Genomic DNA, 13,547 nt, shown 5'->3' with positions numbered 1-13,547 from the left:
GGAGAGCTCTTGCGAGCTGGTCTACCTTATTTATGATGCATAGAGGGCTAAGCTTGCTTCCTACTCTCTCTCTTTCTCTCCCTGACAGTATGGTTATGCTGCAGAATCAAGGGCCTTTCTTCTGATTCAGGTACAGCTGCGTGGAATATGCTGTTTTTGCATGAGGCAAGAGCCTCCTTTCTCCAGGAACAGGAGCAGTTGTTTGCTGCCCACGAGCAGGAACAGGTGAGGGTGGTAACCTCACCAAGCAAGTGCCTAAAACAGCACTAAACCAGTACTGATTCTGGACTGTTCAGAGGTTATTTCAGAGCCCAATTGATGTCAGAATCAAGGGGCACTTGGCACTGATGATGCAGGACAGTGCAGGGAACAATATGAGCTGAAAACAGGTTTCAGAACAGGTCTGAACCAGTAATTACAGTGGGCTGAACAGTACAGGGAACAGTATGAGTTGAAAACAGGTCTCAGAACAGGTCTGAACCAGTAATTACAGCAGACTGAAATGGTCAATTCTGCACTCCAACCCGAAGTTTCAGACTTGGGCAGAGTTTCCCCTCCTGGTCAACTTGATTTGGGTCAGTAATTGTACTGTTATGCTGTCAAATTTCACCCAGAATAGGTGAAAGACAGCCCATTGTACTTTCTCTTTTTAAAAATAAAGAAATACCGCAAGGGGCGCCTAACTTAGGGGCCAACAGGGTGTACGTGTTGCAACAGGAGCATTCTAGCTTCATGTTTTTCTTCTTGATTCTGTGTCTTTAAATTCAGGTAAAGTGGGCGACTCTAAATTGGGTGAAAGTATTTATATATTTTGGTTGTACACTACCGCCCTTCCCAGTGAACAGGCCGGTTACACCGGCAATGTTTACCCCAAGGCGTCCCACCCCGAAGCAGCCAGGGCATCAAACAAAGAGTGCATGTCGACTCCCCAGTGGCCCACCAAGACTACAGAGGCGATGGTTATCTTACCAAGGGAGTCCAAGTAGTCACCCTCGAGAGGACAGGACATCAAACAAAGGGTGCTCATTGGCTGCCCACTGGCCTACCAAGCCCTACAAAGGCAAATGGAACCACATTGAATCTTTTTCCTTTTTGGATGGAAAGTTAATTTTAGGGATCATGGCCAATTAAATAGCAATGACCTAGAAGGTAAGAGTGGGGATGTTACACCCAACACATCACAAAACAGTACAAGAATACCCAACCACTAGAGGATATCGATGATGATGAGGAAAAGGTGATAAAGTATCATGGGAAGAAGGATGATGGTATAATCCACCAATGGACACAGCTTAGGATCCGTCCAATGGTGCTCTACACAATGGGATGCATAGTACCTGAACATGATGCACAAGTACTCCTCAAACTCTTCATTTGTAAGATAACCAAAACAATAAGAAGACAATAAAGATGAAGGTATGTCTACCTCCTCCTTGAGACCATGATGCTTTCTCAAAGCCTCCAACGATGGAGAAGTCTAATAGAGCGTTGTAGGATCCCTAGAAGAAGATGCCTAAGGCATTGAGTCTGAATCAAGTTGCATGTGAGTCTTGCACAAAGACTAGCCTCCACAATCACCGTAGGATACTCTTTCGAAGAGCACCGGCTCTAATACCATATGAAGATATGCTAGGGTTTACACTAAGGAAACACATGTACGACCAAGACTCAAACAGAGACAAGCAAAACTCAAACCCTAAACGCAAAATGCAAAAACGCAAAACTCAAACATAGAGAGGAGAAACCCTAAAATGAAAGAATACGATACATGAATGTAAGAGTATACAAAATGCCCAAGGGCAAAGCAATGCAGTGTTGGAGAGTGACATCCATCAAAGATGGATCCCAAGTGCAGTAACCACCAGCCGGAGATGAGAGAGTGCTGAATAATGAAAGGCAGCAGGCTAGTCACCAAAATACATCAGTTGGAGACTAAAATCTAGTAAACGCATTAGTGTACCATCAAAGAAAGGCTGAAAACTGATCACCCAAGGCAAAGAACTGTTAGGCCACCACAAGAGAGGTGTTTGCTGATCTAGACGGCCTGTTGGACAACAAAAACACAAGTACTGCATTAGTCACCCGATGTGTGACATTAATGTGACATTAAAAGTGAGCACTGGAGGCTAGTTTAACTTTGGGGCCCAAAGCATATAAGTGGTGGCGAACTTTAAAGGAGGCGAATAAAATACCTGAAACCTGGGCTCAATTTGAATCCGTCTTTTTGAAAGAATTTCTTCCTGAAAATGAAATGGAAAGAAATTGGGAAGATTGGGATTATGTCACACAAAGTGACATTTAATGTAACGTTAAGGTAAATCTAGGGGAACATGCACGAGAATGACCGTCCGGGCTTTTGGGCGCCCGAACGGGGTTAAGGGGAGCCTAGAGAGTCAGAGAGTCCAAGAATAGTAGGACTCACCAAAAGTGGACGGCTGGCAGAGGAAACGGGGAGGGAGATGCCAGCACTTATCTAGGCGTGGTTGGGAGGAGAATAATCACTCGTGCTCACTGATTGGGACTAAAAAATAAAATTTCTCTTCTGGTTCTCATCGTTTTCTGTCTTTGCCGGAGTCATCTTTCATTAATCACTCGTGCTCACCGATTGGGACTAAAAAAAAAAAAATTCTCTTCTGGTTCTCATCGTTTTCTGTATTTGCCGGAGTCATCTTTCATTGGTATCAGAGCCTATGGTTCAACGGCCAGATCCGTCGTTCGCTAGGTCGTCAGTCGTTCGCCAGGTCGTCAGTCGTCCGCCAGGTCGTCAGTCCTTCGCAAGGTCGCGTGTCACTCGTCATTAATGAGTTCTGGCCGAAAAAAGACGCCGTGAAAGCGTGACGGGCCGTGAAGAAAAAAAAAAGTGAGACGTGCCACATCACGTAAAAAGTGACGTTACGGGCAGAAGGAAGGTTCAGACGAAACGACCAGGCGTGTGGTCGTGAGGTGAAACGCGACAACGTGTCACGACTGCTGTGAGACGGAGGCAAAACGTGAAACGTGACACGACTGTTGTCACGACTGCTGTGAGACGGACAGAAAAATGTCATGGAACTGACAGAAAATGTCATACACGACTGAAGTCAGGAAATTGAATTTCCAGCATGACTGCTTCATTGCTCTAGTCTGGGAAGATAAAATTTGTTCCTTACTCTTCGGGTTTCTTTCCAAACCAGCAACCACCGCCTGCCATTAAAATCAGGTAAGTACTTTACTTTGTATGCAAATTTCTTATCTTTGCTTTCCAATTCCAGTGTATTAATGGCAGAAAAAGGGAAAGAAAGGGTAATGGAAAGCTCTAGTTCTGGGGACCAACCTATGGTAGATCCCCATGAACCAGAAATACAAGAAGAACAATGGGAAGAATTTTTTGCTACACGAGAGCAATTCGATGATCTTACTGCTCGTGTGCAAACTCAGGGGGTTCAAATGGAATTTTTAACTCAAACACTCACTGAAATAAAATCTCAATTAACTTTATTGTTGGAAAGAGATAAAAATAAGATAGAATCCTCAGATGTCCCATCTTCATCGAAAGATTTAGATGTGACTATGCGAGATCCTAAGGAACCCTAACCTTACCATAAATTGAGGGATAATCCAGTTCTAAAGGATATGAAACCACCTCAATTTTACGGGGAGGAAAAAGATAGGAATAAAGACACAATCTTTAATTTCCTCCAAAAATGGGAAGATTTACATAAATTAAAAAATACCCCACCACATCTCCAAGCACTGGAGGCTAGTTTAACTTTGGGGCCCAAAGCATATAAGTGGTGGCGAACTTTAAAGGAGGTGAATAAAATACCTGAAACCTGGGCTCAATTTGAATCCGTCTTTTTGAAAGAATTTCTTCCTGAAAATGAAATGGAAAGAAATTGGGAAGATTGGGATTATGTCAGACAAAAGGGACGACCCCTGCTGACATATCTGGAGGAATATCGTGAGATAATCCTCAAATTGGAAGGAATAGATGAATTCCAAAAAACAAGAGGATTCATTAGGGGACTAGATAAAGCTTGTAAAAAGGAAGTAAAACGGAGTTTACCTAAGACGCTGGAAGAGGCAATTAAATTTGCATTAATTCATGAAGATAGTATGCGTCCAGGTACACTCACTAGTCTCACTGATACGGAGCCCAAGTCTAAGGAATTGGAAACCTCAAAATTTGTGGGCAAATTTAAAAGGAAAATGCCATTTTTTAAGGGTAAAAAACAACCTTTTGAAAAGAAACCATATATGAGGCCAAAGTTAAGTCCTGATGACTTTGATAAGGCCAAAAAAGAAAAGTTGTGTTTCAATTGCCTATCCCCTAACCATGCTGCTTGGAATTGCCCTCAAAAGAAAAATGGGGAAGACAAAGGAAAGGATAAGGACAAGGGCAAGGGAAAAGAAAAACAAATCCATGTAGTGCAGACCTTAGAATTAAAGGGCCATGAAAAGTACAAATCTTTAGAGGTCTTGCACATGGATGTACAACATAAGTGTTGTATGTCAACTTCTATGTGGCAGCCTACTTTTGGGCCACATGATTTACTTAGAGTACATGGATTGATAGCTGGAAAAAGGGTTAGAGTCATGATTGATGACTCTGCCACACATAATTTTATAAATTATGCACTTGTCAAAAAATTGAAACTTCCCCAACAAAAAAGTGGGCATCAATATGTTGTTCGTATGATGCAAGGCCAAGACAATAAAATATGGGATACAATGGTATCCAATTTGGAAATTGAGATTCAAGGATATAAAGATAAACTTGATTTCCAAATAATGAACATGGAAAGAGCTGATATTGCTCTAGGGAGGGAGTGGCTATGGGGATTGGAACCATCCTTAAAACGTAGTTATCACCATAATACACTGGAATTTGAAAGGGATGGTAAGACTTTTGTTATTCAAGATGAACATGAAGTATCTGATAATCCTTTGCTGTGTTCTACTGAAGTTCAGAAGCTGATAAAGAAGGAAGTTTGTGAGGTATATATGCTATGGTCTCTTCCTGTACAGAATACTTTTACTTTCTGTAATATAAAGCAACAATTTTCTTATGTTTGTGAATTGAATGTTAATAATGAATTGAGTAGTTTGTTAGATGATTTTAAAGATGTGTTTCCTTCTGATTTACCAAGTGGCCTTCCACCAGATAGGGGTGATATAAATCACCCAATTGATATAAATAAGGATACACACCCTATTTCAAAACCACCGTATAGGTTAACTGAAACACAGCATCAAGAAGTTGAAAGACAAATTAAGGATTATCTGGATAAAGGGTTTATTCAACCCAGTAATTCACCTTGGGCTTCACCAATTTTATTGGTAAAGAAAAAAGATGGTTCTATGCGACTTTGTGTTGACTATAGAGCACTTAATAAAATAACGGTGAAGAATAAATTTCCATGCCCAGAATGGAAGATCTTTTTGATCAATTACAAGGGGCAAAATTCTTCACAAAGATAGATTTAAGATCAGGCTATCACCAAGTAAGAATTAAGGCACAAGATGTTCCCAAGACGGCATTTCGTACTAGATACGGGCATTATGATTTTTTGGTGATGTTGGCCTCACTAATGCACCAGCTACCTTTATGAAGCTGATGAATAGTGTTTTACGGCCCTATCTAGGACATTTTGTAGTAGTCTTTTTGGATGATATCTTGATCTTTAGTAAATCAAGATAAGAACATTTGAAACACTTACAATTAGTATTCCAACTGTTAAGAACACATTCCCTTTATGCGAAGAAAACTAAATGTGAATTCTTTGCACAAGAGGTCAAATATTTGGGGCATATTATCTCGAAAGAGGAAATCAACATGGATCCAGAAAAAGTAAGGGCAATTATTGAATGGCCACCTCCAAGAAACCTGGAAGAGCTGCAGATCTTCCTAGGTTTATCTGGATTTTATCGTAGATTCATTCGAGATTATGCCAAAATAGCTGTTCCAATGACAGACCAACTTAAAGGGAAAGGGAAAAGTTTTAATTGGGGAACAGACCAAAATGAAAGTTTTCAAAAACTTAAGGTAGCTATTGCTACAGCTCCAGTACTATTAATAGTGGATCCCAATAAACCATTTGTGGTTGAAGTTGATGCCAGTGATAAGGCGATAGGCGCGGTCTTATTACAAGAAGGTCGACCAGTTGCTTTTGAAAGCAAGAAATTAGATCGTGCAAAACAGAATTATTCTGTTTATGAGAGGGAGCTGTATGCAATAGTACATGCAATGAAGAAATGGAGGCACTATTTGTATGGTGCCAAACTTTTGATTTTATCGAATCATGAAAGCATTAAGTGGCTTAATGATCAACCGGATTTACACGAGCGTAAAGCCAGATGGGCCAAACTCCTTCAAGAGTTCGACTATGAGATAAGATATAGAAAAGGAAAATATAATATAGTAGCTGATGCACTCAGTAGAATGCCCATCATTAATGAATTGAGTTTTACTCAGTTCACTTCCAACTTGCTTGAATCTTTAAAAGGGAAATGCCAGGTTGATCCGGCATATTCCAACATATGGGAAGCAATAAAAAATGGGGATCCAAATGAAAGTGCTTCTACTGAGGAAGGAATATCTGAGGATGTTCAACAAGGAAATGGAGCATCAAGGGTTGCTCAAATTGGATTCAAGTGGAAGAATTTTACCATTGATAATGGTTATTTACTCTACAAGGGTAGGGTATGTGTCCCGAAAGATACAGAAATAAGGCGCCAAATACTCTTTGAGTGTCATGATATCCCTAGTGCGGGACATCCAGGAGTTAATAAGACTTATAGTCTTATTAAAAGGCAGTTCTATTGGCCTGGAATGAATAAGGACGTCCTTGACTATGTGGTCAAATGTAATAAATGCCAGGTTAATAAAGCTAAAAGATTAAAAATGGGAGGACTTCTCCATCCATTAGAAATTCCTTCGGGAAAATGGGAGAGTATCTCCATGGACTTTATTGTTGCTTTACCTAGAACACAGAGGGGGCACGACTCTGTGTGGGTGATTGTGGATAGGTTAACCAAAATGGCTAGGTTCATTCCAACTTCAACTGATGTTAAAACACCAGAATTGGCTAGATTGTTCGTAGAGAACATATACCGATTGTATGGCCTTCCGGCAAATATAGTTTCTGATCGGGATAGAAAATTTGATAGCCATTTTTTGCGTGCGGTATTTAGGAAATTGGATACTAAACTTAGCATGAGTACGGCAGATCATCCGCAAACAGATGGGCAAACTGAAAGGGTTAACCAAATTCTTGAAGATATGCTTAGGGCATATGTAACTAAAAGGCAAACTAATTGGGAAGAGTATTTACCGATAGCACAGTTTGCATATAACAGTGCCAAGCACTCTTCCACTGGATATAGTCCATTTATGTTAATGTACGGGTTTCAGCCCAGAGCTCCTTTTGCAGTAGGACTGCACAAGGAAAAGGTTCAGGCAGCTAAAGACTTTTTGGAGGATATGAATAGTATGTTAAAATTTGCTCAAGAAAATATTAAAAAAGCTCAAAATCAAGCTAGAGCATATGCAGATCCTCACCGAAGAGACATCTCCTTTGAAGAAGGAGAATTGGTCTATCTTAAGGTGCCTGAACAAACTAAAACTATGAAAAAGGGACAATGTCCAAAGCTTTCGCCAAGGTATTGTGGTCCTTTCATAATACTTAAAAAGGTGGGAGAATTGGCTTACAAGCTCCAACTACCTGTTGGTAGTAAAATACATTCAATTTTTCATGTAAGTAAATTAAGGAAGAAGCTGGGTGATTTGGATAATCTAATCTTAAATGATGATATTGAGGAGCTATTCAATGACCAATCTAATCCACATGAACCAGAAAAAATATTAAATGTTCGTAATAGACGAACAAGGAATACTATTTATCAAGAATGTTTGGTTAAGTGGAAAGATTGTTCAGAAGAAAGCTCAACATGGGAGCGAGTAAGTACTTTAAAGAAAAGGTTTCCCGATTTACAGTTAGACCTTCCAAGTATCGTTTTCGAGGATGAAACCGATTCTTAAGGGGAAGGAAATGTGACATTAATGTGACATTTAATGTAACGTTAAGGTAAATCTAGGGGAACATGCACGAGAATGACCGTCCGGGCTTTTGGGCGCCCGAACGGGGTTAAGGGGAGCCTAGAGAGTCACAGAGTCCAAGAATAGTAGGACTCACCAAAAGTGGACGGCTGGCAGAGGAAACGGGGAGGGAGATGCCAGCACTTATCTAGGCGTGGTTGGGAAGAGAATAATCACTCGTGCTCACCGATTGGGACTTTTAAAAAAAAAAATTCTCTTCTGGTTCTCATCGTTTTCTGTCTTTGCCGGAGTCATCTTTCACGATGGAAGAGATGTCAGCAGCCCGTTGCTTGGCACCAAATGCTAAAAATGCAGACTGATCAGGTGCTATGATGACACAGCAAATGGAGACCTCCAAACAGCAGGCAATGGCTGAAAACAGGCTGCCTAGGGCTGGATAGTGATGGGCTGTAGTTAGTGATGGCTGGACAACAGATGGTAGGTGGCTGATAGCTGAAATCTGCACGATAGATTGAGAAACCTATACAAAAGGATAAGGCTAAATAGTGGGCAACCCATCTATTTGTAGATGTTGAAAGGTGCCCCAAAAAATTAGGGCTTTAGGGACCACTAAAACTCTCTCCAACCACGTAGCAAATTTGTGTTTTTCATTAATTAAGGTGTTTTGGGGCTGTTTAAAAATGCTAATTAGCTCTAAAGCGTGTTTTAGCTCAACAACTAATTGATACCAATATAGCAAGATGGCATTCACCAATGGTTCATATGCTATGGTACTGGTTTTGGATGCCTTGCCCTACCAATTGAAGGTGTGGGAGCTTATTGGGAACCTCATAAGGTACAAGATTTGGAAGCCACACTCCACTTGATCTTCAACGAAGAGCCGTTCATGTATGACTAGACAATTGTTCTTTCACACTTGATGTCACCATAGCATGTTTTTCACATCATGAAAATGGCAACCCCAATGGTGTTACGCAACCCCACCTTGGTTTATCTCCCAAATTCCCCCTAGACTACTAAAAGAAGCCTTGTACTCGTAGGATTTAGAATTTTAGTTGTAGCTAGGCTATCGAGCACTTTTACTTCTTTGAGTTTCTCCAGGTTTTTTTTTTCTTTTTCTTTTTTCCTTTTTGCAAAATGTAACATGTTAATTGGAGCACACCATCCCTAAACCCTCAGCCAAATGAATTAGGTGATAAAAGGCCAAATTATCAAAAAATGCAATTGTCAGGTGCTCAACATTTCAAGCTTATAATTACACATACGGTCACTCACACAAAAACATCAACCCACTCTAAGCACTCGCTAAATGTCGTCACAATCTAGAGATTTTAAAACCTTCAAATGCTGATTCCTAAAATGATCCATAGTTGAGTAATATGTTTACATTCAAATTGCACAAAATGGAAATCCAACTAAAGCCCCCCGAGGCTAGACTATGTTGCCTCTCTTACTTGTAGATTATCCCACCTAACCATTTACTTGCAGGCCTCATTGTTGATTTTGACATATATTTGAAGAAAGCATCACTATGACATACAGCTCACACATAAGATATGGACTTGATGAGCTCAAAATCCTCATTCACGTGATTAACACATATGTGGTGGAAGTATCACTGCGACACCCACACAAGGCATTGATGAGCTAAGAATCCTTATTCACTTGCTATACTTAGCACATAGTTAGGAGGTCTTTCAAATAACTACACCCTCCTGCAATATAACTGCGAATATGGTCTTCCAAAGAACACCATTGAATTTTCTTATGACATTTGAAGCTTTAAGCCTTCATTACTAGTCATAACACCTCACTTACAAAGAACCTTTTTTAATCACAAGTAACACATCCTTGTGCAGTGGTGCAAAAATGCCTACAATGTGGACATCGCTAGAGTAGTTTGTACTCTTCACACTTCACAAAGTGTCTTTCTTTGATTGAAAGTGCAGTTTTACAGATATTCCAATTACATACTGTATGCCTAAGGATAACATAAACACAGACTTCCAAAGTCTCGAACTTGACCAACCCTTGTAAATCAATTTTAGCAACAACATGACTTTCCACTACGCACACGGTATCTTCCAAAAGAAACAATCTTCTAGTGTTTGAAGAGATTCTCAAGAAAAGCGGCTTACAAAAACTCTGTAAGGATGGTTGGACTTGTGAGGAGTGACTTCTGCCCCAATAGAGAAGCATTCCACACATAGATCAAAATCAGGACACTTGGCACATTTGATGCGAATGATGCCAGAAATATCCTTGTTGCAGTAATTGCAGTGGTACAGTGCTTTCTTAGCTTCATGGCTGCCTGCAAGCACAAAAATCAACTGCTTCTTCAACATGGGCACACAAACAACAATGCTTTCATCGAGTACTCCACTCTGGGTGGTTATCCTATGAACCGAAAAAAAGATTCAACAGTTTCTTGACTCTGCATTTTTGAGGTAGATGAACCCTGGAGTATTGTTCTAAAGCCTGAAGCTAACTGGATAAGTAAGCATATAAGGACAACAGTTTCTATGATCATTGTGTTTCATGTAAAAGAAATACCTTTGCAAACACTAATGGTATTTTATTACAAAAGGTGGTCCAAAGACCATGACCTTTATGCATCTGGCGTACAAAACATAACTTTACTTAATCAACACAAAAACAGTTGTTTCAAAATGACACATCTGACTACCTTTGAACATACCAATTTGCTGAAAGAATGTGCTAATGGGCACTATATATGCAAAGATGTCTGATGTAACTTTCCCATAAGTGACAAAAAAAAACTTTGAAGCTTGGTAGACGAACGAACATGGACCATGGGATTTAAGGTCAAATGCACAAGCAACTAGCATGCCATGTACTTGTTTGAAATACTCTCCACAGCATGAAACTGTCTACATGGAAAACCTAACAGACTAACCTGTTGCTCCTGACTCCACATTATCTCCACTCAACGCAAGGCGCCGTCTTTTTGACCTGTTAACACCCATTATAACTTTCATCTAGCAATTATAATCATGAAGCAATCTTAGTCAAACTCAAGAAAATTGAGATAATTCTCATCAAGTGTACGCCTGAGACATCCACGAGTCTTGCACTCACTTGTAGCAGGAGAAAGCAATTTTCACAAACAAATTTGCAAGACAAAGAGGTTAGAAAGATTATACCACAGAGATCATCCACATAAGAAATATCGGATGTGTCCCTCAAAAAGCTAGCATCTATAGTGTGCCTTCTTCTACTGCCTTCTGCATCTCTCATCAAAATCTTTGTGGGGAAGAAAAAACATCCTCAAAAATATCGCAGCACTTGATCCTAGCCTACAGCTGGTGACCCTCAGTCTCCATGCTTCTCTTATAAGGCATCTTGGGTGTGGCCCATGGCTTGTCATTGGGTGTATGAAAGATGGCTTAGGCTTCAAGACAACATGGTCCTCATCTTCAGCCTGCACTTCAACTTCTCCCATGAAGTTCATTACAGAGTTCAACCACATAGTAGGCTTATACTTCGACTTCTCACAATCTTCTTGTCTTCTAGGAATAGGAAAGCGAGGCCTAATCCATGGAACAAAATTGTGGCATCTTTGGCTTTTACTTCTAGTATAATGCACTTTAAGAACAGGGCCAGCACTTGTTCAACTAATGTAATTACTTAACACAAATATGCTTGTATCTGCATATCAATATCCTGATACAAGCATTCTTAAGACGTGAGGTTCATTGATAATGTATGAAAGCCATATTCTAAACACGCAATTTGCTACAAGAACCTATCCTGGTGTACTCTAAGCTGTTCAAGAAGCACTAATTTGAAATTCCTAGCCATGCAAAGTAAATTTGGAGGTATTGCTGTATATTAACTGCAAGGCTGGAAAGGTGTAATCAAGAGGACTGTAATTGATCAGAGTGTGCACTGAAGTGTAAACTGGCAGCTTCAATGGCTATATAATTGGCTGCCATGCCTACATGGATGAGTGGCTGTTCATACAGCAGTCATTGGTGTGATAGAATATAAATTAGCCACCTCCTTAATGTGGGGCATGTAAAATGAGCCGGCATTGCCTGAGTTAATTAATGATATAGACCCAGGTATTCACAATGTCAATCTCAAGTCAGCTTATTTCACTGCAGATTTTCTCTATGTAAAGTAGTCATGCAGACAGCCTCCAATTTTCAATGCCTTAAATTTTTCATATTAGGGATGTTAGTACAGGACTAATTGCTTTGTATATGGGCTTCCTCTGTGAGATTTTGCTTTGCTGGTGATCATGCACGAGAAGCTTTTTACTTTTGCCCATGTAGGAAAGGGACTGTTCTCTCTTGTTTTTCTCTATAATGTTCATCATCGGTGAGCGTTTGCTCTGGAGGCACTGGATAACTAGCTGGGTGCAGTTGGGGGGCAGGGGCTGCTCCTCGCAGAAGCTCATGACGTTGTCGTGGTTCACAATATGGCAAATATAGTGGGAATTTGTCTAAAACTCCTTGTGATTATGTTGACAGTTCGCGTAAGGTTGCATGTCAATACATGCGAGATGGACATTTTTCTGGAAGTGCAAGGCGATCTTCGTACAACGATGGAGGCAGCCATAGCATCCAACTCTTCAAGAAATGGGTTTTCGAAACAAAACAGGAACGCAGGAATTCGTGTGAGACGACTGTACCTGTTCTCTTCGGAGGTGGAGGCGGGAGCGCGGTATCTGCCCATGGCGCAATATCAGCTGCTGCTTCGATCGATCTACCTGCCTGTCTCCCCCCGCAGAGAATCGATTGCCCTGGCTGCCTGTGTGAGACTGACGACCAGACATGAGCAATGAGGACGTGTCATCCCAGTCAGCACCTCCGTGTCCCCGTCATCCCTTCATGTGTCTCTCCGCCTACAATCACTTCAGTAAAATTAACCAATAACCAATACAAAGACCTTCAGCACGTTTTCTCTTTTACTTGCACACATTTTTTATTATATTATAACTAAAATTGTCTCAATTTTTATCACTTAATCTTTTTTCCTTAGAAATCTTATTTTCTTTTTTGTATTCAATAATTTACTCGGCACTAAACCTTGGTTTTTTGTGAACACTACTAAACCCGTTTAGGTTCTCAATGTGAGTTTTTATTATTCATTTACGTACTAATTATATCATCTTGTTATTTATCTTATTTCTAAAGGGGAGATGTTAGTTTTCATATGTCTACAAACATGTGATTGACTGTGTAGTCTTTACATGAACAAACTTATTGCAGTAAAAATTTTCTTTTAATTATAAGCTTCCATTTGTGTCCTTTTCTCTACTTTCAAAGCTTTTCTTTAATTACAAATTCTTGATCGATGTAATGTGCTCTCTATTGTAGCTCACAAAAGAGAAACAACCATGCATAATAATAAAAACCGCAATATATGGATGCACACAGGTAGCTTCTATGTGTGTATGTGCACACGCACTCACGTGCACACACGCATGCACGCATATGTGTATGTATGAGCACCCACCATAGATATTTAATTGCATATAAGG

The 13,547-nt window shown here is 40.2% G+C and overlaps 1 protein-coding gene across 2 annotated transcripts in view; it reads right to left on the bottom strand.

Moving 5' to 3' along the window:
* The window catches only part of LOC148015915 (transcriptional adapter ADA2-like), a 45,860-nt gene extending 32,937 nt beyond the window's left edge, over positions 1-12,923 (bottom strand). For both annotated transcript variants that reach the window (XM_087664040.1, XM_087664041.1), the window contains exons 1-3: positions 12,696-12,923; positions 10,956-11,011; positions 10,177-10,349 (exon numbers count right to left, since the gene is read on the bottom strand). In XM_087664040.1, coding sequence (XP_087520166.1) covers positions 10,177-10,349; positions 10,956-11,011; positions 12,696-12,739 — 273 coding nt within the window. In that variant the 5' untranslated portion in view covers positions 12,740-12,923. The remainder of the gene's footprint in view (positions 1-10,176; positions 10,350-10,955; positions 11,012-12,695) is intronic.
* Positions 12,924-13,547: the final 624 nt, after the last annotated feature.

The sequence above is a fragment of the Lygodium microphyllum genome, chromosome 23 (assembly GCF_053477565.2).
Source record: "Lygodium microphyllum isolate KBCC chromosome 23, Lygodium_microphyllum_v1.1.10, whole genome shotgun sequence".
Classification (NCBI taxonomy): Eukaryota; Viridiplantae; Streptophyta; class Polypodiopsida; order Schizaeales; family Lygodiaceae; genus Lygodium; species Lygodium microphyllum.
This window is presented reverse-complemented; position numbering and strand designations above follow the sequence as displayed.